This window comes from Sapajus apella, unplaced genomic scaffold, assembly GCF_009761245.1.
Source record: "Sapajus apella isolate SASKATOON/1434 unplaced genomic scaffold, GSC_monkey_1.0 scaffold8, whole genome shotgun sequence".
Classification (NCBI taxonomy): domain Eukaryota; kingdom Metazoa; phylum Chordata; class Mammalia; order Primates; family Cebidae; genus Sapajus; species Sapajus apella.
The window spans coordinates 32,462,860-32,488,859 of record NW_022436948.1 but is presented as its reverse complement, the minus strand read 5'-3'; the positions used below and the strand labels follow the sequence as shown (position 1 = coordinate 32,488,859).

At 34.8% G+C, this 26,000-nt stretch overlaps 1 protein-coding gene across 12 annotated transcripts in view; it reads left to right on the top strand.

The window, feature by feature from the left end:
- Positions 1–26,000, top strand: part of ROBO1 (roundabout guidance receptor 1) — a 1,106,753-nt gene that overhangs the window by 751,870 nt on the left and 328,883 nt on the right. For all 12 annotated transcript variants that reach the window (XM_032276635.1, XM_032276644.1, XM_032276638.1 and 9 more), the window contains one exon: positions 13,403–13,729. In XM_032276635.1, the coding sequence (XP_032132526.1) occupies positions 13,403–13,729 (327 nt within the window). The remainder of the gene's footprint in view (positions 1–13,402; positions 13,730–26,000) is intronic.

The window sequence follows — 26,000 nt, the reverse complement described above, 5'->3', positions numbered from 1 at the left end:
ATGCTTAAAAATCATCAAATGTGAAGTGAAAAATAATTTAAGGTTTAAATAAATGACTTTCCCTGGGCAGCATAGACCAGGAATTAGCTTGTAATGGCATGGAAGATAAGTAAGATAATTAGGTCCATTTGCCTCCTAAAGAGAAGAGGCAATTGATACCTGTTAATCGGTTTAAATCCATATCCAGTCTTTTAACTCCTAGGGATCACACAGGGCATGACTGAGCAGCTATGCGCCTCAGGGTTTGTGGTCTCTATTCATGTGATCTCACTCAGGCTTTTCACATTTCCAGGAAAGCTTATTTTTGTCAAAGGCGTTTGCTCCCATTCATTCTAACTGTGTTGCATGCAGTTCTGCATACATAACTTTCAGATTTGCTTATTGGTTGTTTATGGGCCCCCATGTTAAAAAGTTGGCTAAGAGGTATATAAGTGCATATGCATTGTTTAAGTGCCTACAGTGTCACTTGTCATTTGTATTAACTTTATATCTTTAATAGCTAGAAGAAAAGAGAGAGAGAAAGAGGGAGAGAGAGAGAGAGGTACCACTTACTGTTTTTTTTTTTTTTTTTTTTAGCATTTTTTTATGTTCTTGTATCACCAGCATCTAGCATAGATGCGGTGCAGCATGGACATTTAGTACATGTATTTTGAGTGAATAAATGAATGCAAGAGCTAACAGAGGTTCAATTTTATTTTCTCCATATTTTCCCAAAAGATATTTGTTGGTTTTTAGAACTTCTAAAATAAAATATTTTATTATGAAAATAACACCAGAACATCATGGATTATTTAGAAAAGACACACACTTATAGAGAAGGAAACAAAAACTATACATTTTTCAAGAGCCTTTAAGAAATAATGTTAAGATTCTTTTCAGACCTTTCTTCTAGGTCTCTTTCTTTTTCTGTCTCTGTCTCTTTTTGTCAATCTGTCTTTTCAGCTAAAATTGTACAACATACACCTCTGTTAATTCTTGTATTTATACCACATATGATACTGTATTCCGGTTTCAGGTTTCCGTGTCCTCAGAATTAATTTAAAGGAGAGCTTCCGGCCATGAATTGGCCAAAAGCCTTGTATCGCCAAAGGCTTGGAGGAAGGCTGTCTTCAGGGCTCCCTTCCCTTGTGGATTTCTGCTTCCCAGAAGCAGAATTGAGGCTATTTGTTATTTTCTCTTCAGCTCAGAGGTACACTGACTGCCTCCAAGAATGATGCTTGTCTATACTGCTAGGTATAAATACCTATGGGATCACTTTAACATTTTCTTCTGCTATTGTTATTGATTATTCATTCAACAAACGTTTATTGAGTACTGGCTGAATGCTAGGTGCTGTTCCAGGTAATGGAGATGTGGAAATGTTTCAGTTATGGTTAATTATTTATTTATTAAACACAAATATTTCAAGAAAAGTGGTTTTTATGGCTTTTTTCCTTCAAAATTAGGAAATAAACCACTGTCAAGATAGTTATTAAAGTAATAGATTTCCCTTTCAAAGTTGCATTAAAATATAAAATAATAAATGTATATAGACATTATATTATCAGTAATACAATGCTCTTAGAATTAAGAAAATTTGGGGGATTCTAATCTTTTTGCATTAAAAGTTGTGTATGTTAATATTTTATTTATGGCATTTTTTCTATTAGATAAGCTACACATTTGTTTTGGAATGATGAATTATTTACTTACTCCTTTAGAAAATAAAGAGTCCTAATTACTCATTTAAATATTTACTAGAGTATGTACTATAGGACACCATTTAACTATTTACGATTTCTTAACATTTAGATTTTAAGTTAACATTTGGAATACCTTTTAAATTTCTATATATTGTATGCCAAATGATTAGAAACTGCCTCTTAGTATCTTACTAGGGTGCCCTTGGAATCTGCAAAAGCTAAAGCCAAGATATAATGAGAGATATGAGGAAGGTATCAGGAGAGAAAGAATACAATTAGTTTGCTAATGTGTAAAAGATTTTCTTCAGAATTTCTTACTCATGTCAAAAGTACTGACTGAGTTTTTAAAATGAGTGAAGTTGGCAGCATTCCTTTAGGGATTTCTCTGTAATCCTTTAAAAGGTTATTTTAAGTATTTTGTTTTCTAAAAGTGTAATTGTTTTTAGACAGTTATCCTTAAAATTGCAATCCCATATGCTATCTTGCAGACATTAGTAACTCACCTAAAATCAAGGGTTATTAAAGTATAGCACAAGTATGATTGCCTAATTCAAAAAATTGAAAGCTTTATTTTTAGTACTTTAATTGATTTAGGTTATAGACTTATGACGAATTATATCTCATATACAGATCTATGAAAATGTGATGTGACTCTTTAGAAAAAGAACTCATAAATATTACTTTAATTATGATTTTTAAAACCCTATGGTTAAGGAATTGTATTATATTCATACTTGTTTTCACATAGTTTAAATTGACATTGTAAAAACATGTTTTTACCATGAGACCACATGGACACAAAAAGGGGAACAACAGACACTGGGGTTTACTGGATGGTGGAGGTTGGGAGGAGGGAGAGGATCAGAAAAAATGCCTATCAGGTACTATGCTTACTACCTTGGTGATGAAATAATCTGTATACCAAACCCCCATGACATGCAGTTTACCTATATTACAAATCTGCACATGTACCTCTGAACCCTAAAAGTAAAAAAAAACAAACATTTTTAAACACAAAAGTAAGATTAACTTCAGAAAAAACATTCTCTCCTTAGAAATTTAAATTGAGAACAAAGTAGTTTTGGTAAGCAAGGCTTATTTTATACAGTTATAAGTGTTTTCAAGTTGCCACTTCAATAGAGGAATCTGCTCATGTTCTGTATATTGAGGTTATAGTTGGCTCAAATATATAGCCATCTGCTATTTCCATATTATAAAGTAGAAATGAAGTGCAGACTTACATTGATTGCAGTACCATATAATTTGTTCTAATATAAAGAAAACTCAAGATTATGATTAACTGTATTTCCATAGCAATAAAAAAGCATAGGACCACCCAAATACTCTTTTTCACGATTGGAAGTATTGCCCAAACTCCTCTGTCGGTGAAAATTTAAAAGGTCTGATTGGTCCTAACAGCTGAAATAAGATACTGTATTTTATCATGTTATATTTGTTGTATTGTATTCTATTTTTAGACCTAAATGTTTTGGTCCATTAGAACGATTATTATGGATGCACAATTACAATCTACACTCTGGCTACCCACAGTATTTTTGAATTTTTAAAGAAAAGGAAATGAGAAACAATATGGCTATATACTCAGTAATATTTTAAAAGCATTAGTGTGCCTTTAAAATTTTGAAAGCAATGCATTTACTCAGTAGATGTATCTGGAATAATTTCCACAAGGAACAGAGATACTTTATTATAGATGGCTTTAGTTAATCAGTCTCTGATGCTCTTCAGTAAAACAAGTCGGCTATGCTAAATGCTCTAGTTTTTTTTTTCTCTGTGTTTTGAAAGATGCTTTGCTGGAGTTGTGCCAAAACTTGGCAAGACCTGTGTAAGTGGAAAATTATTTTGAGTTGAATGGTCAACTAAAACTAGAGATTTAGCTTTATTTTCAGTGTTTCTTAAAAATCTAGGGAATTTCTCTGCAAATTACCAAGAATCCTTATATAATTCCAGAAGTGAGTTAGGAGGAAAATTAAAATCAATAATGGTGCTTATGACAGCTTCCAAAATAATTGATTAATGGTTCCAACTCATGGATCAATGTAATACTATTTTGCGCATTAGCACTTACTCTAACTTATAAAGTGTAGGTATTATTTTAGCATCATTTTACAGGTGGAGAAACTAATATTCAGACAGCTTAAGCGATTTATTCAAGCTCAAACAACTTAACAAGTACCAGAGCCTAGATATGAACCCAGATCATCTGAATCTAGCGTCTAGTTTTAATTACTTCCCCCCATAGATGTTACAGTAGTTCATGTCCCTCCACTGTCATGCTATTCCTTCCTTAGATTTCAGTTTCTTCTATTATTGTATGACTCTTATTTTTCAATATTATTCTTGTTAATATTTCTGCCTCCCTTGATAGACTTCAGGCTGTTAAGATCAGGGATTATATTTCATATTTCTTTATGCTGCTTAGCACAATTCATACTACAATATGGGAATAATATACAGGTAAACAACTGATGGATGGATTGGCGGATTGGAGATTGAGATAATTTGGATTGTGACACGTACAAATATATTTGTTTGGTATTTTACAGAAAGTAAAATTCTTTGGTTTGCATGTTATTTGGGCATTTTATTAAGGGGCATATAGGAAGAATGAACTTGGCTAACCAGCCTCAACCCTCCAATTCCCTTAGTTACAGCTCAGGATGAAATCCTGCCTGAATTGATTCAGTAGTGCCAATTCCTGCAGTTATTGCCTTTCTGGCTTCTATGGTATTTGGGTCCCATGACAGAAAAGCCTCTTCTACTTAGTTGTCTGTGTATTATTAACAATGGGAGAGGGGTGGCAAAATTGTTTCTAAAATTTAACTTATGCTACTGCCAGTCTCTTTTACATCTCTGGAGACATAGCCATACAACATTAGATTCTTTAGGAATATTGCAGAAACACCAGGCATTCACTCCTAGAATTTCATTTTGCTCTATTTTGGTAATCATTTTAGATGATACATTCTACCAATGACATTCAGTTAATTATTAGGGTTATTCTAAACTTTGACTGGAGAAGTTTTTCTCTAAATGTCTTTTCTTAGGTAGAAGCTTACAATCAAGAGACATTAACATAAAACAAAGTAGCTGAGGAAAATGGCATGATATAGTAATCATGTAGTTATTATAATATATTCCATCTTCCTCGTATTCATGTACTATATATAATTTCGGGTGAAGGTACTTAGCTTTTTTTGTAGAGTGTGGACTGTTTTTATACTTCTTATTTCAATAGTAAGCATGAGTATTTGAAAATGTGTATAACTCAATAGAGGATATTTGAATCTACTCTGCACAGTGAGTAATTAATGGGTGCTGCCTTCTTATTTTTAACAAATATCTCCTTGTAGGATGAAATTCTGACAGGAAAATTATAGGATTGGTGCCCATGATAGGATTCATGTTAATAATTGGAGGCAATCCTGTTCCTTAAAATGTAAATGGAGCTTAAATACAAGTGCTAAGCAGCAAGGCTCTTTTAAGAATATAGGTATATATATATATATATATATACATATATATAGGTATATATACACACACATATATAGGTTTATATATATTATATATGTAATTGCTTAGAGGCAATTATATACATGTCTGTCTCCGCCTTGGACAGATGTCACCAAATTGTCTATTAATATTCATGGTGTATGTGTCAGCTACTCACTGGAATTGTTCCTTTTGTGCTTTTAGCAGTTTTATAAGAATTTTTGTGCTGCAACATTCATTAATACGATATTTGATGCATACAGATATTTTAATCATTTTGTTTTCTAATTTTGTACAGTAGAGTATGAGAAAAGTTGGATCAAAACAAAACTACTAATGAAATAAACAGTGTTTTTCTCAATCTATTAAGAAACAGACCTGAAACACAAATAAACAAAACCAAAAGACAAATATTACTGTCATGATAGAAAAAAGAATAAAAACAGATATGTGAATAAATAATAAAATTATATACATATAATTATTTTAATACATATATTTATGCTTACCTCCACAGAATAGCAACAAGAGCGGTCTCTTAAATGATTACTTTCTGTGTTTCTGTAAAAGTGACACCTCAGAAGGGGAAGCAGTTTACATCCAACTAGGAGTTTGGTTTCCTCATCATAGATCTCACGTGACTTTGATATATTTCCTTGAAATACTTAGCACTTACGTGTATATCTTTTTCCAGCTGTGGTTGTATAAATATTTAGATATTTCAGTCACTCATGTTTATATTTTATCTTCCAACCGGGCAGTTGTTGAAGGAATCCTGCCCTGCCCTTTCCCTGATGCTGGTCTTGCCTGAAATGATTTCCCAAGATTCTAACAGGATTCTTGCAGAGAAAGTTGATAGTATCAGTGAGAGTATCATCCTAGTTCCTTTTTAAAAGCCTCACGTCATTAGTCTGTGTTTTTTTTACCCCCCTCTTCTTTGTAAGTATTATGTTTGCTATGCAGAGTGATTGAAACCTGGAAATTGGTTCTGCCAATTGGAATATAAATCTTGTATCTTTTAACATAAAATACATACAAATTAACATAATTAGAATGATTGTTATCAGGTGTCTTATAGGAATCTGGAATTTATGGTTGTGGATTTATGACTAATGAATCAAGAATATTGTATATATGCTGTTTGTAAATATATAATATTATAAATATTTTGACAGAGTGAAGGTGGACACCACTTTTAGAGCGGAAGATTGCAATCACTGGTATCTGGTATTTGGAGCCTTTCATCTGGATTTTTCTGAGATTTATATATGCTCTTCCATATTTGACCTTAGTATAACTCCTTTAAAGTTTTCCTTTAAGAAAGTGAGTCAGAGTTTTATATATATATATATATATATATATATATATATATATATATATGATAATAGGTTTTCCCTCAAGCATATTGGCAGAAAAAAAGTTGGAAACCAATGATATTGAATTTTAATTTTGTAAACAGTTGTGTCGGAATTGAGGTTCTCAGAATATGAAAAAGTACATGGAAAGCTTTATATCTCCGTTTATTCATCATCAGGGTTTCTTTTGAGTGAAGTAACTATGATATCTTTTACAGATAGATATTCTGTGCATAGGGAAAGTACAACAGATGTCGTCAGGTTTGACTGTTTCTTGATGTTTTTGTCATCTGTGTTTTCAAAGTAAGCAATGAAAGTGAACACCTCCAGTGTTGGAAGCAAGCATGGACAAAGCATGTTTCTCTCTGGATTTTAGCTAATTAACCATAGCAATATTTATGGAGTAGCAGGAAAGACTGACTAGGACTGAATTCCAGCACTGCCACTTCCCAGCTGAATGACAGCTGAGAGTCTCAGTTCTCCCATATGGACAGGGATATGACAACACCCACTTCATAAAGATGTTGTTGTAATAAAGAATATGGTGGATAATGAATAGTAGTTTTCTTTTCCATTCCTTTTCTTCCTGCTTAGACTTGATAACAAATAATAATTTATTATGCTTTTTTTATAAAGATGATGATTACCATTCATGGTTTTTATTATTGAGGTTAACCAATCACTCATAACTATCACTCAGAAATTGGAAGATCTTTTTCCTGAAGGTTATACGATATGAGAAATGTGGGATTTCTATATTTTGTTATAACCTCTGAAGGTACTGGCTTAATAGTCAAATAATAGGTTTTTTTTGCTGATCCTATTCATTCTTCTCAAATTATTATATGCTTGATAGTATATATTTTATCTTCAAACCTGTTTCTTGGAAGCAAAGTTCCATGAGATACTCTGCAAAAAAATAAAAATTAAAAAAGAGTTCATTGGCCAAATAAGTTGGGAAATGCTGCATAGCATACCTCTCTGCTTGTACATTATCATATGCATTAGCAGATTAATCACCCTGAGACTGCAACTCTTCCTTGAAGTAATACCTAGTAACAATCTGAAGAAAGAGTATTCCATAGAGCCTTTTGATAAATTTAGCCTTTAATAATATGGAAAACATTTTTATTGCTGAGACTTTTATTGAATTGTTCTGTACAAACATCAGGGTAAAAACTTGGTCCTGAGTTCTCCATTCCCAAAGCCGTACTGGTTGTGGTTTCACTATAGGGGACTGCAAATTAGGGCCAGAGAGAATCCTCAGCAACACTGCACTTTAGTGGAGGCTGTGTGATACCCAGATTCTATAATTGGTTATTACTTTCTGTGAATCCTCTAGAATTAAAAAAAAAAAAAAATAGAGATGGAGTCTCACTATGTTGGCCAGGCTAAAGTGCAGTGGCTATTCACAGGTGTGATCATAGCACACTGCAGCCTTGAACTCAGGGGCTGGAGGGATCCTTCCATCTCAGCCTCCTGGGTAGCTGGGACTACAGGCATGTGCCACTGGGCCTGGCTTGCCCAGACGGTTTTGATCTTTCCTATGGATTTCATCAGTGGCTCTGTTCTAATTGACTTGCTAGCTGAGATTTCTTCTTTGAGATTAAACTTAGGGATATACAGTTGACAGCTTATCATCATTTGGGTATTCTAGAAGTATCCCAAATTCTTCATGTCTCATTCTAAATAAAATTATCTCCTATGCCCTTCTTCCTCTTACTAGGTTGCGCTATCTTATTCCCCACCTTCAGTGAAACTGCTCTTCACCTATTACAGAGACCAGAAACTTGGCATCTCCCTACCCTCTGCCTCTCCTCCATCTTGTGCATTTACATTTCTTTTTACTCCATATTGTCAGTGGCTAGATTCTGTTGATTTTATGAATTAGTATCTTGAGATTCTTCCTTCTGTTTTCTCTTCTGTGTGTTAATGTCTAAGTTCTGGCTCTCAGATTTATTTCTTTCTTTACTTTTGATACATTTGATTTATTTTTTTTCCCTCTGTCCCTGGGCTGGAGTGCAGTATTGTGATCTCAGCTCACTACAACCTTAACTTCCCAGGCTTAAGTGATCATTGCACCTGAGCTCCTGAGTTGCTGGAATCACATGTGTGTATCACCATGCCTGGCTAATTTTAAAAATTTTTTATAGAGACAGGGTTTTCCTGTGTTGCCTTGAACCCCTGAGCTCAAGTTATCCTCCTGCCTTGACCTCCCAAAGTGCTAGGATTACAGGCATGAGTCACCATGCTTGACCCTTGTTCTCTTACTGCTTGAAATGGGTCCCCACTAATTCCTTCTTAGCTCATCCTGTCGAGTCTGGTTTCATGCTGCCCATAGTGTACTCTTTAAAATCTTGATAATACTCATTCCTTGCTTAAAAGTTTTTAATGGTTTCTGGCTGCCTTCTACTGGGTTCCAAAATTCTGGCTCAGTGTACAAAGCCCATGACATTATTTCTTTTAGCTATTTCTTCAGAATTATACTTCGCAATCTCTGAAGTGCACTGTCTGCTCAGGCCATACTAAGAAACCTGGGGGTTCCACAAGTGTGCCACATACTCTCGTAGCTGTGCTTAGGGATGAAATCATCTGTCTTTTCTTTCTTACTCATTCTTCAAGGCTTATCTCAACTATCATGTCCTTGAGTTTCTTCTCTGACTTGCTCAGGAAATCTTAGGTGCCCCTTCTTTGTATTCTCATAACAGCTTATATATCCCAATTTTCTGCCTGACATGGACTTTCAGATTTTAAAATAAAAGTTGCTTTAATTAAATAAATATCTCCTCAGCAGTCAATCCCCTTTAGCGTCCAACTTTCAGAATTCCAGCCAAGGTAAAGGCCAACAACATATTATAATACTTAAATCCTCTGAAGTTTATTTATTTATTTATTATTATTATTTAAATTGTACTTTAGGTTCTGGGGTACATATGCAGATCATGCAGGATTGTTGCATAGGTCCATACATGGCAAGGGGGTTTGCTGCCTTCATCCCCCCATCACCTATATCTGGTATTTCTCCCCACATTATCCCTCACCACCCTCCCCACCCTGCACTGTCCCTTCCCTACCCCCTGCAACTGACCGCAGTATGTGATGCTCCCCTCACTGTGTCCATGTGTTCTCATTGTTCACCACCCACCTATGAGTGAGAACATGCGGTGTTTGGTTTTCTGTTCTTGTGTCAGTTTGCTGAGAATGATGGTTTCCAGATTCATCCATGTCCCTATGAAGGACACAAACTCATCGTTTTTTATGGCTGCATAGTATTCCATGGTGTATATTTGCAACATTTTCTTTATCCAGTCTATCATTGATGGACATTTGGGTTGGTTCCAAATCTTTGCTATTGTAGACAGTGCTGCAGTCAACATACATGTACACGTATCTTTATAATAGAAAAAATTATAATCATTTGTATATATACCCAGTAATGGGATGGCTGGGTCAAATGGTATTTCTATTTGTAGGTCCTTGAGGAATCGCCCTACTGCCTTCCACAATGGTTTAACTAATTTACACTCCCACCAACAGTGGTAAAAAGTGTTCCTATTTCTCCACATCCTCTTCAGCATCTGTTGTCTCCAGATTTTTTAATGATTGCCATTCTAACTGGCGTGAGATGGTATTTCAATGTTGTTTTGATTTGCATTTCTGTAATGACCATTGATGATGAGCATTTTTTCATGTTTGTTGGTTGCATAAATGTCTTCCTTTAAAAAGTGTCTGTTCATATCCTTCACCGACTTTTTGATGGGGTTGTTTTTTTCCTGTAAATCTGCTTTAGTTCTTTGTAGATTCTGGATATTAGCCCTTTGTCAGATGGATAGCTTGTGAAGCTTTTTTCCCATTCTGTTGGTTGCCAGTTCACTCTAATGATTGTTTCTTTTGCTGTGCAGAAGCGCTTAAGTTTAATTAGATCTCATTTGTCTATTTTGGCTTTTCTTGCCAATGCTTTTGCTGTTTTAGTCATGAAGTCCTTGCCTATGCCTATGTCCTGAATGGTGTTGCCTAGGTTTTCTTCTAGGGTTTTTATGGTGTTAGGTCTTAGGTTTAAATCATTAATCCATCTGGGGTTAATTTTTGTGTAAGGTGTAAGGAAGGGGTCCAGTTTCATCTTTCTGCACATGGCTAGCCAGTTTTCCCAACACTATTTATTAAACAGGAAAGCCTTTCCTCATTGCTTGTTTTTGTCAAGTTTGTCAAAGATCAGATGGTTGCAAATGTGTGGCATTAATTCCGAGGCCTCTGTTCTGTTCCATTGGTCTATGTCTGTGTTTCGGTACCAGTACCATGGGGTTTTGATTACTGTAGCCTTGTAGTATAGTTTGAAGTCAGGTAGCGTGATGCTTCTAGCTTTGTTCTTTTTGCTTAGGATTCTCTTGGCTATGGGGGTTTTTTTTTTTTTTTGGTTCCATATGAAGTTTAAGGTGGTTTTTCCCAGTTCTGGGAAGAAGGTCAATGGTAGCTTGATGTGGATAGTGTTGCATCTATAAATTACTTTGGGCAGTATGGCCATTTTCACAATATTGATTCTTCCTAACCATGAGCATGGAATGTTTTCACATCTGTTTGTGTCCTCTCTTATTTCCTTGATTAGTGGTTTGTAGTTCCCCTTGAAGAGGTTCTTCCCATCCTTTGTTAGTTGTATTCCTAGGTATTTTATTCTCATTGTAGCAATTATGAATGGGAGTTCACTCATGATTTGGCTCTCTGTTTGTTTGTTATTTGTATATAGGAATGCTTGTGATTTCTGCATATTGATTTTGTATACAGAGACTTTGCTGAAGTTGCTTTTCATCTTAAGGAGATTTTGGGCTGAGATGGTGGGGTCTTCTAAATATACAATCATGTAGTCTGCAAATAGAGACAATTTGACTTCCTCTTTTCCTAATGGAATACGCTTTATTTCTTTTTCTTGCCTGATTGCTCTCACTAGAACTTGCAATACTATGTTGAATAGGAAGGGTGAGAGGGGGCACCCTTGTATGGTGCCAGTTTTCAAAGAGAGTACTGCCTGTTTTTGCCCATTCAGTATGATATTGTCTGTGGGTTTGTCATAGATAGCTTTTATTATTTTGAGATATGTTCAGTGGATACCTAGTTTATTGAGAGTTTTTAGCATAAAGGGCCGTATGCATGATTCTTGTACCCCATCTCATTCTGCTTAGTTAGGTTTTTCTTGTTCAGCGCTTCATTCATTTTTGCCATTTTTTCTACACATGTTTACTGAGTACTGTAAATGTGCACAGCACTCTGCCAACCATAAGGGAAACACCATGAGCAAAACCAGACCCACAGACCTTACAGAAGGGTGGGAAAAACAGACAAACAGCCTCAGACAAATAGATTTATATATTGTAATTCTGATCATACTTACCAAGGGTAGCTATATAGTGCTCTTTAGGTTTGTAAAACCAACATTTAACTTTGTTGTAAAGATTAGGGAGAGCAGAGATTTGATGTAAGAGTAGGTGTGTTCTATCATAAGATGATGTCAAGCCCAGACCCTGTGGCAGGCATAAGTCATGTAGCAGGAGGATGTGCAAGGTATTTGTGGAGCTAACGGAAGTCAGGCTGAAGAGAGCAGAGAAAAGCATGGAAGAGTAAGTGTCTAGAGGGTCGGATCAGGGAATTAATCCAGCTAGCTTTTGTAGGTCTTGTTAAGGATATATGTTAAGAGCATTAAGTTTATTTTAAGAGCCAATGAAATAGAGGACAACTCACATTGTATTTGCATTTCAGAGTCTTCATCTGGCTACACTGAAGTGAAACTATTTCAGAGGCTTTCCTACATCCTTGTAGAAAGGGTTACGAGTTGGACTTGTGATGGTAGCTGGCTATAGAGATGAGGCTAAGCAGATTAATTTGAGAACTTGTCTAGAGGTATTTGGGAAGGGCTAGGGGATGGAAAGGGAAGACTGGTTTCCACTTTTTCTTATTCATTGACCTTGAAACACTAGATGAGGGCAAGTCTTGGGACTCTATTCAGTAAGGCCTTTGGCTGTCGAATTTGAGAAATATTTCATAAATTTACATATTTACTCTATATAATCAGCAATAAAATAGGATTGTTATAAATTGTGAAACATCATTCCTGCTTTTGAGATTATAATCTCATTGGAAAAAAATAAGGTACAGACATAGAAAATATTTAAATGACATAGACACACAGGGCTTCATTTATTACGTAATATGTAAGGTCTAGAATGAAGCCCCTCACTCGACTTAGTAGTATATTTGATTATTTAAACTCAAGTACTTAACATTTTTTCTTTGAGGTCTATTAAAATATAAATTATTATCAATAAATTAATTTATTAATAAAAACTGGGGAAGTGTATATATTTTTATTTAGGAACATATGAAAGTCTACATAAAGGACAGTCTTATTATATATTTGAATATAAATGTTCATTAATATATAACATGTTTTGTCAAATTCTCGACTGATGTTTGTTAAAAGGAGATTCCAAGGAGCCATGCCATTATTTGTAATACTCGGGAAGCCAATCAATACTTCTCTAACACATTCCTTTGTAGAAATAGGCACATACATGCTATAAACAGACAATGTAAGGGGTTCTGAAAGGACTCGTGGATAAGGGATTTGAGGAACAGAGAGGATTTGCACAGGCAAGAGAATTTTCTGAGTGGAGACTTAAAAGGATCCAGGAATTGGAAAGTGTAGTCAAGGCGGACACCAAAAAGATTGTTAGTAAATAGGATAGGAAGGGTAGGCCGATATTACACAGTGTTTAAATAGTAATGGTTAAGCTGATACTTTTGAAATAAGCAATTAACTGTTTTCAAGTGATATATGAAGATATTTTGTCAATTCTTCTGCAGGCTCCCGTCTTCGTCAGGAAGATTTTCCACCTCGCATTGTTGAACACCCTTCAGACCTGATTGTCTCAAAAGGAGAACCTGCAACTTTGAACTGCAAAGCTGAAGGCCGCCCCACACCCACTATTGAATGGTACAAAGGGGGAGAGAGAGTAGAGACAGACAAAGATGAGCCTCGCTCACACCGAATGTTGCTGCCAAGTGGATCTTTATTTTTCTTACGTATAGTACATGGAAGAAAAAGTAGACCTGATGAGGGAGTCTATGTCTGCGTAGCAAGGAATTACCTTGGAGAGGCTGTGAGCCACAATGCATCGCTGGAAGTAGCCAGTAAGTAAACTGGGCTCTTTATGTTTGGCACGGGGAGTGGCAGAGCGGCATCGTTTGTCTCGATCATGGCAATGAAAAGTCAAATCTCTAGCTTTCTATATGAATACAATCTACTATTTGAGTTTTCTCTATTTCACATCCTAGCTTGTTTTTCAAGCTAAATTGGGATTTACACAGAGTTGATTAATGATTTGACTTTTGATTGGGAGCTATTTTCTGTTGGAAAATTTCATTAAAATTGTTTTATCCCCTCCTTTGTTGCTTTTAAATATATTGAATAGGGACCCATGCACTGCCTATGGTCTCAGCTACTTGAGATGCTGAGGCAAGTGAATTGCTTGAGCCCAGGGGTTCTGGGCTGTAGTGCTTCATGCCCATTTGGTGTCTACACTAAGTTTGGCATCAGTATGGTGACCTCTTCGGAATGGGGAACCAGGTTGCCTAAGGAGGGTTGAACAGGCTAAGGTCAGAAATGCAACAGATCAAAACTCCCATGCTGATTGGTAGTGGGACCATGCCTGTGAATAGCCAAAACACACACACACACGCACACACACACATTTATACATATCTACATATGAGAATTTGTCTATAACTAGGATGCTGTGGGATTTAAAAATTTTTCTTCATTAAGAAAAATACATTCAACTAGCAGTATAAGTTATGGTTTTAAACCATTTCTAATTCTTAGAAGTATATTTCTATTAAAGTGTTAACGTAAAAAGTGTATGTATATGCCTTATTTTTATTTTCTTGGCTCCTGTGGGATGCCTTTGGAAGAAGACAGGTGTTTATTGTCCTCAAGTAGTTGATGATTCCATTTTTTACATTAGCACCAAATGCAGCTTATTTGAAATTACCCCAAGAAGGATTCATTGACTAATCATTAAACGGTTTTATCTATAGGCTAGATTTGAATTGCATTTGAATAAGAGTTGGGCTGCTTTTATTTTCTACCTACATTCCAGGGGTAGCCTAAATGATTCATTCCTTTGAAAGGATCCTGCTGTATAGTCTCCAAAATTGTCTTCAACATTCAACTATACCTTAAAAAAGTATAAAAGTAATACATTTATATAATTATAAAATTTAAAAGTGGAAAGGAATTTAGAGACAGATTATTCCAACTCAATCATTTTATTAATGTGAAATCAGCCCTCAAGAATGTAAATGATTTGATCACCCTCACAGAGCCTCATATTACTTGAGACAGAATGCCAAAATGTTTGATATGAGCATAAAATATAATTAGATACAATAAAAATGTAAGTAACTATTTTAAATTCTGTTAAAACTAGCTGTTCATATTTTTAAAATATTTCCTTGAAATTCTACAATCAAGTTTGTATTTGCCTATTCACAGTTAACTAACAGTGAACTTACTGCCTTTCTCTTATTGCCTTGATTCTCAGTAAAGGTCTCAGAACTAAATCAGTGAGGTGAATGACAGCTTTCATCACAACAGAAGGCTAGTTTGCTTTTTTTTGCTTTTAAGGCCAACTTGAAATGTAGCCCAAGCAAAATAAGTTTAAATGTTTGACCTATTTATAAAAGAATATATAGCCCTTCCTCGGTATTCTTGGGCGATTGGTTACAGGACTGCTATATATACAAATATCCGTAGATGCTCAAGTTCCTTATATATGACATAGTATTTACACATAACCTATGCGTACCCACCCCCATATACTTACAAACATGTCTGGATTACTTACAATAGCTCATGTAGTAATTGTTGCTATACTGTATTGTTTAGGGAATAATCACAAGGGAAAAAAAGGCCATTCGTATTCAATATAAATGCTATCATTTATTTTCCCCTAATATTTTCCATCTGTGGTTGATTGATTCCACAGTTGCAGAGCTCATGGATACAGACGACCAACTGTATATTTTGATAAAATCATATTTCAAAATTATGATATTAGCATCGTTGTAACTTTTGGCACATTTATGTTTAAGAATAATTGTTCTATGTAGAGATAAAACTAAGTTATCCGAAAACAAATTTAGAGAATCAAAAAGATGATGTAGATGACTTAAGGCAGCTCTTATTTTGGTAGATAAGAACCTGAAGACCAGAGGGTAAAATAGTGATTCTTTGTTCTCAGTTATTATAATAGCTTGTAAGCGAAGTATCTACCAACATTAATGTTTTTAAATATCGACAATCACCTTTTTTTCCTGTATTATTCCCTACCCTACCTGCATTTTTATCATTGTTAGAATTATTTTAAAGTTATAGACTTGAATAAAAGGACTAAATGCTTACTTTCTAGATTTTCCTTTTCAAAAAGGAAATCTTTTATCCCTTTAGTTTTATCGCCACGTGATCAAGATAACTTTAATGGACTAGGATGTGGAGGGCTGTCTTTTCTAATCTGGCTTTTGTGTAGATATTTTAAAGATACTATTAGTTGCCAGTTAAGTTCTCTTTCTTAGCTAGACATTCCATTACCTTGAGAGGCCATTATGGGAAAAGCTTTCTAGTCTGAGTCAACAAATATACAATCATGGAATTGAAACCAGTCTTAAGATCATTATATCACTTTTACCAGAAAAATAATCAAATACAGAGCCCCTTAATGTGTGGTTCATAAATTTTAGGATGATGTTGTTCATCATTATGTCTCCAAAATGTTTTCAAGCTCCAGATAAAAAAGAACATTATAATTTACTGAAAAAAATTTAATATATGTACCTTAAAATACTTCAAGATAATATTCACCAATAATTAACATACTTTTAATATAGAGATAGATATTAATATATATATATAGATATTAAATATTTACCAAATTCAGTTTGATATTAATAAAGATAGTTTTATAACAAGGATTCTTATTAGTGATGATAAATACTTGAAACCCTGGGCCAGGTGAGGTAGCTCACGCCTATAATTCCGGCACTTTGGGAGCCTGAGGCAGGCAGGTCACCTGAGGTCAAGAGTTTGAGACTAGTCTGGCCAACATGGTGAAACACCGCTTCTACTAAAAATACAAAAATTAGCTGGGTGTGGTGGCACATGCCTATAATCCCAGCTACTTGGGAGGCTGAGGCAGGAGAATCACTTGAACCCAGGAGGTGGAGGTTTCAGTGAGCCAAGATCGCACCACTGCACTCCGGCCTGAGCGACAGAGCGAGGCTCTGTCTCAACAAGAACAAAAAACTAAGAACAACAACAAAAACAACAACAACAAAACACTGGAAAACGTTCAGTATTGTTTGCTTTGAATAATTTTTATGCTAGTTTAATTGCCATTATTAAAAGCATGTTTTCAGCTGGATGTGGTGGCTTATGCCTGTAACACTTTGGGAGCCCGAGGTAGGAAATCACTTGAGGCCAGGACTTTGAGATCAGCTTGGGAAACACAGCAAGACCCCATTTCTGCAATAACATAAAATTTAAAAAAAATTAGCTGGTCATGGTGGTGCACGCCTGTAGCCCCAGCTATTCTGGAGACTGAGACAGGAGGATTTCTTGGGTGCAGGAGACTGAGGCAGCAGTGAGCCATGATTGCATTCCTGCACTCCAGCCTAAGTGACAGAGTGAAAACCTGTCTCAAAAAAAAATAATAATAATTAAAGTAAAAATAAAAAAGCATATTTTCATTTGGATACATTGTATGATTTAGACACATTAAGTTCACTGGAAAAATTAAATAATCTGCAATTAAAAAGGTTTGGTATGTTTACAAAGTTTAGAAACTATTATTTAGGAAAATCATGGTGCAATGCACTACAAATAGATACGTAGTAATTTCATTCACTGTATTTCAGTTATTTATTTTAGGCAACGGGTACTGTTGATTCACCATATTTAAAATGTTTTGAGTCCTAAAGCCAAAACTAGGTTTTTGTATGTTACAGAAACAGGTTAAAGGTAAGGCGGAAGCATGGTCTTTATTTGCTGTAAGTTCATCTTGTAAAGTATAGCTTGGGTTTTGTTTTTTTCTGGAAAATATTACTACTAAAAAAAAAGTTTGCTCAGTTTAGGTTCCAGAAGTCCAATAAGAACTATCCTGACTTTCCCCAAGGCTCAGACACAGGAAGACAAAGATTGCATCTAATTGCCTAGTGAAACTGTTGCCCCAAGTAAAAACATTAACGAAAAGTATCTTGAGGCAACACAGGCTTCATAGCGCAGTTGTTGGTAATGCTTTTTAAAAAACATTTATATGTGTTTTATTTGCCTTTAAACCAAGTTTACAGCTGTAACAACAACTGCATTTCTCCATTCCTAACAATTGTCAATCTCTCAAACACTGAAAAAAATTAATATAGAATGCCATTTAAAACCTTTATTTCTGTATAGAAATAATTTTTTTGTCTATTGTGCCTTTAATATTTATTTAAGTTGAAGTAATGCACCAAAGTTATTCTATTTATCAGTTATTTGGGGGATTGTTTATTTTTATTTTCATTTACGTACCAGTTATAACAACCGTAGACCTTAGTGCAGATATTGGTTAATGTTTTGGTGCTGTTCTTTGCTATGTAGTAAAAACTGTAAACTGTTTTCTCAAAAACAGTTTTGATGCAGGTAAAGTTATCTCACACAATTATAAAGTCAAAAAATTGGAATGCTAAGAAATGTATAGTAGTTTTTATTTCTAACACTTTCACTTGTAATTATTTGAAGTCTGATTTTATAAAAGAAAACAATGTTTATGCAAAAATGTGGTTTTTAAATTTATTTTTCATTGATTATTTTTCTTTGCAAACCAATGATCATGTCGATGAAAATATGAAATTATTTAATTTAGAATACTTTGCTGTTTTTAAGACACAAAAACTCACTATTTGTCTAATTCATTTTCAAACTCAACTTTCTAAGAAGGTCTTATGAGCAGTATTTTCTTGCTTATTTTGGATTGACTCTATTAAAAGTTTGTTAGGAAAATATTTTATGGGTCTATTCCCCTGTACCCAATATCACCAATGATTAAACTCAGAACTTCATGTTATGTCTGTCACAAATTGATAGCACAGTTCTTTGACACAACTTGTATTTAATAAATAATTTGATCTTGGTTAATTACATTGAAGCTTAAAGAAAGTTAATTTGAACCTTGATCCTCATGGTTTGCATTGTAGAACATAGCTCTCTACTTCGTCTGCTAAGCAGTCTGCCGTCAGCATATGGCTGTTTGTTTCTATTTAAGCTGTTTTCTCCTAGGAAGAGAAATTCCCTCCAGACTAGTCACACATCTGCTGGCTATCTTAGAAGCAAAACCATAGGAGTGTTTTTCCTAAAAATGTATATGTATTTTGTGAATTAACTAAAGATTAAGTCTTTTTTAGATTTTACTAACTGGGGCGCTTTTTAATAGTCATTTCTTTGAAGTAAAATGTATGCATTTTGAAGGAATATTTTCTCACGGCTTTCAATATATCGTTCTTTCATTGTTATTATTATTAAATTATGCTTCTTAAAGTGACTTAGAATTTGAATTTTACAGTTTTCCTCATGTGGGTAAAATGAGAAAGTGAGCTGGCCATGTATGCTGAGTAGTCACATGTTTACCTAGATACAGTAGAATGTATTTCCAAAATCTAGTCCATGGAAGATGGAAGGATTACTCCTGTGGGTAAAATGGGTCAGATGAGATAAAGTGGAAATAGGATATGATATTATATTATAAAATATTGTTTGATTGATTGGTGTGGGTGTTGTGTCTCTGTGTGTATCATCAGGAAGGTTCAGAGAAGGAAAGATTTGTTCAATATCAAAGAGCAGATCAGTGATAGAATGAAGACTGGAAATTGAATCCCCCGCTTCTGAGCTTAGAATAGGTGAGAACCCCTGATTTCTGTGATATCAGCACAACAGCCTAGAACTAACTCCTTGGTAAAGCTAGATGGCCTTTGAGAAGGCAGAGAAGCCATATATAAATATATGTATGTAAAAACACACACCTATATGTATATAGGTGTGTGTTCTTGACAGACTTTTTATATTTGAAATTGAACTGGCTTCATATTGCATCTTTTAAAATATTCCTTGTTTCCCCTACTTTTATCTTTTACAAAAACCATTTTAAAATGCTTTGATCAGATTCTAAAACATTTTTATGTATCTTATTTTTATATTCAGTATTCAAAGAAAGAGTGTTAGCCAGGCTTGGTGGCTCATGCCTGTAATCCCAGCACTTTGGGAGGCCGAGGCAGGAGGATCATGAGGTCAGGAGTTCAAGGCCAGCCTGGCCTACATGGTGAAACCCCGTCTCCACTAAAAATACCAAAATTAGCTGGGCGCAGTGGCAGGCACCTGTAATCCCAGCTACTCAGGAGACTGAGGCAGGAGAATTGCTTAAACCTGGGAGGTGGAGGTCACAGTGAGCCCATATTTCACCACTGCTGCACTCCAGGATGGGTGATAGAAGGAGACTCAGTCTCAGAAGAAAAAAAAAATAGAATGTTTAAGGCTGGTTTAATTTAATAATTTTTAAATATCTTGTTACTTTCTTGTACACTTATATTCTAAAATGTACTGGCTCTTTGTTCCAAAAATGATTCATGACTAAATGAAATAATGCATGTAAAATATATAACACAGTTACTAGCACACAGTTATAATTCACGTCTCAATTGTTGTTGCTATTGTTTTCATTACTTTTTTTCTCTTTAATTCCATATGGTTAGACACTAGAGAATTGAAAGATTATTTAAACAAATCTCTTTTCTGAAGTGGACTTGGACAGTTCTAATTTCAAAAATGGGATCAGTTCTTACTTTATTTTGAATTTGGAGATATATTTGCTAAGATACTAAAATTTAAATAAAAATGCTTTAGTAATTGAGTTTCTTTACATTAATTTCTGATTAAGTAAATAATATACTGAACATATTAAATTCCATCTTGAATTGAAATTGATTGCATGGGAAATCGACCGTTTGGATCCTCATTGGTGATACAGGACATGCAAACAGTCTTGAGTCAAGACAGTTTTCTTTCAGGAACAAATTTATTTTTATAAGTTTTATATTCCAATTTTCTTTTGCAATTTATATTTGTCCATTCAAGTAAAGAAGCTATATTGCTAAGTTCCATGGCATGATCATATTTATTAAAGACTTTTTTTTCTGTCACTAAGAATGTATTCTTCTGCCATTGCCTGGCATAACAAGATATTTGAATTTTTATTAATAGTTATTTTATCACCTTTAATGACTAAAAATTAAAAAGCAGAAAATCAGGAAAAATTCAGTAAATCTCAATGATGTCAGTAAGTGGTGAGTCCATCAGCCCACTTGTCACATCCAAATATCAGCTTTAAATTGTGTCATAAGTGAGGTATAGGCACATTATCTCTTGAAGTAAATATAGCATGAATTCTGTATTTGATGGGAAAAAAGCAGAAGTATTTGGATATACATTAAGAGAAAAGTCACTTGCCATTTTCTTTTGAAAGCACATAAAATTATCTTTATGTTTTTGGTTATTGCCTTCCCAAGAGTAGTTAATATGAAATATCAAAATAGAAACTTACATTTTGTAATCCATGTGGGAGATTTCAGTGATAATGGGTAGAAAGAGAAGATTTGAGTTTTCTTGGGCATTTCAGCAGAAAAGGAAAGTCTGCTGATCATTTCAGTATGAAGTGGTCCATTTCAGTTTGAGTGTTAGAGAAGATGGCTGTGTCAGAGAATGTGATATTCATTCTAGCAATAAATAACCTCAGGTTATATTTTATCTTAAAACTACTCTTAGTTAAACAGTTAGATTATAGGCTCACATATGTGTTTAGTTAACTTCTTATGCAAACTTATTTTTCTTTCTGTATAATCTCATAGAAGTGTGTATTAATCTTTAGCAAATTTCTAGAAATATCTTAGAGTGAGGGCACTTTACACATTTTCTTTATTCCCCATCACAGGCCAATGAAGATGATTTATAAGCTTACAAAATCATTTTTATAAAGCATTTCTAAGATTATATTTTGCATTCTGATTGCAGAAGTAATACCTGGCAATTATGGAACACTTTTAAAATGCATACATGCATTTGCAATCCCACTATCCAGAGACAACTACTTTTGAACTTTGGGTGTGTATCCTTCTAGTCTGTTTTTCCTGCCCATTATGTACGAAATGATGCTATAAGCAGGTATTTCCTACGTATTTTCTGTGGAAAGCTATTTACTCTTCAGTAATATTCAATCTTTTCTTAGATGGCCAAAAAAAGGCATTAGGTATGTTGGAATACACAGTAAGCTATGTCATAAAGACTAAATGGAAAAGTTTGACTCTCTAGATTGGATGCTACAAAACAGCTGCTGTCACTGTTACTGTGTTCAATATTACTAGATACTCTATCCTGGAACAGATTCAGCCTGATAATCTTGGGTAAATGGTGATGTATTTCATTACCAGTCTCATGAGCTACTCCATTTATTTTCTTGAAAAGTAGCTGATGTTCATACATGCTGAAAAGTGCTCAGATAAGTATTACAACACTAGTCGATACTTAGATATAAAGCCCCTTGAGACATCCAGAGTATGAATTCAGTATTTTGTTATTTATGGGAAATTCTTGGCAGTTTCTCCTTGTATCAACAGTACTGTCTTTAAAAACCAATAAAATAAAAAGGCGCATTTGGTTTTCTCTCAAACCTTCTCAGATTACTCTTTATAATTCTTCTAATTTGCTTATTATTTAAATGCTAGTAATTTTTCTCATATTCATAGACTAACTTAAGAATTATGTGTATTTAAAGCTTTTGCTTCACAAGTTTAATTTAAACCTTAGTATAGTTAATTTTAAATAATACTATATAGTTTAACTATATCTGTCACTACTTATCAGTTTGGACTTTTTTATTTATTTTTATTTTTGAGGTAGAGGCCCCTTCTGTCACCCAGGATGGTGTACAGGGGCACAATCACTGCACAATGCAGATTCAACTTACTGGGCCCAAGCAATCTTCCTATCTCAGACTTCCAAACAGCTGGGACTGCAAGTGTGTGCCACCACACCAGGCTATTTTGTTTTGTTTTATTTTTTGTAGAGACAGGATTTCTCTATATTGCCTAGACTGGTCTCAACTCCTGGTCTCAAGTGATCTCCCTTCCTCGGCCTCCCAAAGTGCTGTGATTGCAGGCATAAGCTGTTGTACCTGGACAATTTTATCCTTTTTAAATCTATACTTGCAGTACCATAGATTTGTCAGGTTAGAATAAAACATGGTTGAATGTCTTTGGTGGATAAAAGTTCTTCTGTTTTCTTACGCAACATGGACATTAAAAATGTCATTTTTAAAAGTCAGAAACAATAAAAATTTAAGAATACTAAAATAGAGCTTGTCTAAAAAAAAGTGATTTTTTTTCTAAGTAACTTCTTACAGGCATTTTGTTTATATTTAGCTAGTCAGTGGTGACCAAAAATGATGAGATTCTTGTCTTCATGAAAATTCCAGGACAATGGGAGGAGGGAGGTATGCGGGGGTGGGTGGGGACAGAAAATAAGCAACTAGCCAAATAGGTAACTTTATGCTTAATTGGGACAAATACCAGGAAGCAATTTAGTCAGAGCTGAGAGTTGAATTACATACGAATATTACTAGGCAATGTGCGATGGTGGGGTGCCAGGATCTGATTTACATTTTAAAACATCACCCATGTTGTACCTGGGTATTACATGTGTAGAGAATGATAATTACAGGACATCAACTAGGAGGCTATTCTAGTATTCCAGGCAAGAAATGTTGATAGCTTGAAGCTGGTGGTAGTAACAGAGGTGAAAAGAAAAGAGAAGACTAGATTTGGGGACCAAAGGTTTGGCTTCATTTTGGAGGGTTAAATAGTAGAAGTTGGGACTTTGCAAAAGATGCAATTGAAGAGAAGTTGAAGGTCAAGCCTAGGACTATGCAAATGGAATTGGGAGTTTGGATTAGGATTTGTTAGGTCAAAATAGCTTATAGTGGTTGGATATGCTTCATCCCATCATGGTCCCAGTAAGTTATACTATCTGTTGTTCCTTACCTGGAATGTGCTTTTCTTCCAAGTGCATCTGTCACTCTCTTATTATAGGCGTACAGGCTCTTTCCCCAAACCATGATGTGGCCAGTGTACTGGGTTTAGCCTCTTCCTGTCTGTGCTCACATGGCCCCCAGCACGCTGCCTTAAAATGTAGCATTTGTCTTTGCATCCCAAGTGCCTAGCCCATGCCTGGCCTATTGGAAGTGAAGTAATCTAACATGAAACTCAGAAATATTTTGCTTCCTGTGATGAACATCATAGGCATCAGAATGCTGCATCAAGGAGCAGTCTAATCTACCTTTTTCTCACTTCCCAATAACTTTATACAGTTAGGGAGTTCACATGATCTCAAACACTACTTTGACAGCACAGGATTTAGAATACAGTCATCAGATACTATTTCCTTAGGAAGTTTTATTTGTTTGTTTTTGTTTTCTTTCATTTGAGGTTCTGGAATATTTAAGTATCTCTTTTGGGGATAACATTACTTGGGGAATTTAGCTGACTTCCAGTCATACAAGAAGCCAAGTGAATTGTTTTTAGGCTCTGTTAGAGGTAAAGCTCTCTTTCTAAGTGTAGTAACCCCCTCTGTGCAGCCTCAGCCTGTGTTTATTACCCTAATGATTGATTGGTTAATAGAAAATGAAGAGGATCCAACTCTTCCCAACTGATAAGGAAATAACTTCTCGGTCAAGCGTCGTGGCTCTTGCCTGTAATCCCCTCACTTCGGGAGGCTGAGGTAGGCAGATTGGTTGTGGCCCAGGAGTTTGAGACCAGCCTGGGCAACATGGTGAAACCCTGTCTCCACACAAAATGCAAAAATTAGCTGGGTGTGGTGGTGCATGCCTGTAATCCCAGCTACATGGGAGGCTGAGGTGGGAGGATCAGTAGAGCCCGGGATGTGGAGGTTGCATTAAGCTGAGATCGCACCACTGCACTTCAGCCTGGGCAGCAGAGTGAGACTCCATCTCAAAAAATAAGTAAATAAAAACTGGAAAACAAATAATTTCTGTGTTGACAGTGCCTGAAAGGATTTCCTGAGGTTGCTTAGAGACACTTTACATGTGCAAAACAGGACCTAGCAACCTTTACTTTTTCTTTTTCTGTCTGATATGGCATAAAATACACGCAACAACAGGACTGTCTTTAAAAACTAATAAAATGGAAAGGTGCATTTGGTTATCTGGGGCCTCATTTTCAATATAGTATATGTTTAAGTCTAATCTCAGTCTCTTAGACTGTAACATGAAAATTGTAGCTTTAGTCACATTTTAAATTGTGTCATATTTAACCCAAGGTTTAAATTGAAGTCTTAATAGTGCGAATGACGTTTTACACTTGTCAAGAGAAATAAAAGTTTATGATCAAGTGATTCAGTATGCCTGAATGAGAACATTTTAAATCTTATCTAGTAAATTATGAAGCAAATGCAGAATAAAAGCTAAAAAGTTAAAAAGAAAACGGGAAAAGACACCACCTCCACAAAAAGATTTATATTATCTCGATCTCTCCCGACTCTGTATATATTTACCAGGAAATATTGTACTATATGTAGATTTAGCCACATAAGTTACTCCTTTATCAGCTTCTTATCTTAGGCAACAGAAAAATGGATTAAGAGCCAGCATGTAATGTAGAAGGCCTTTAGAGCATTTTGATCATGTAACCAAGCACTTGTCAGAGCATGTGCATGTGTTCTCAAATAGAAGTGCAGTGCAGGTTGCAATCTTGTTGACCCTTGCTTAAAGGAATTCTTGGAAAATATGATTTAGGATATTTTCCTTTGGGACCACCCCTGGGAAGAAACCAGCGAATCAACAACTGAGGGGAAGGAGAAATATTACATGGCCAGTGGGTCAAGAACCTGTGGATACTTGCCTTTCTCTCTGCTTGTCACTTTTGCTTAAATCACCCAAAGGAGCCCTGACATTCTGTGTTTGGACTCTAACACTAGAAGGCGATAAGATCAATTCCTTAACGTTTTTCTTTCTTTTCTTTTCTTCTTAAAAAAGTAATTACCACTTAGGTCACTGTATTGTCTCCCATAAAATGAGTTCTTTCTGGACCGTAATTCTTTTAATACATATATTTTTTTCATATATATATAAATATATATGATTCTTTTCATATATATATATATTTCACATATATTATATATATGAATATATGTGAAATATATATATATATGAAAAGATTTATATATATATGAATGTATATTTCATATATATATAATATATGTGAAATATATATATATATATATATATATATATATATGAAAAGAATTATTGTT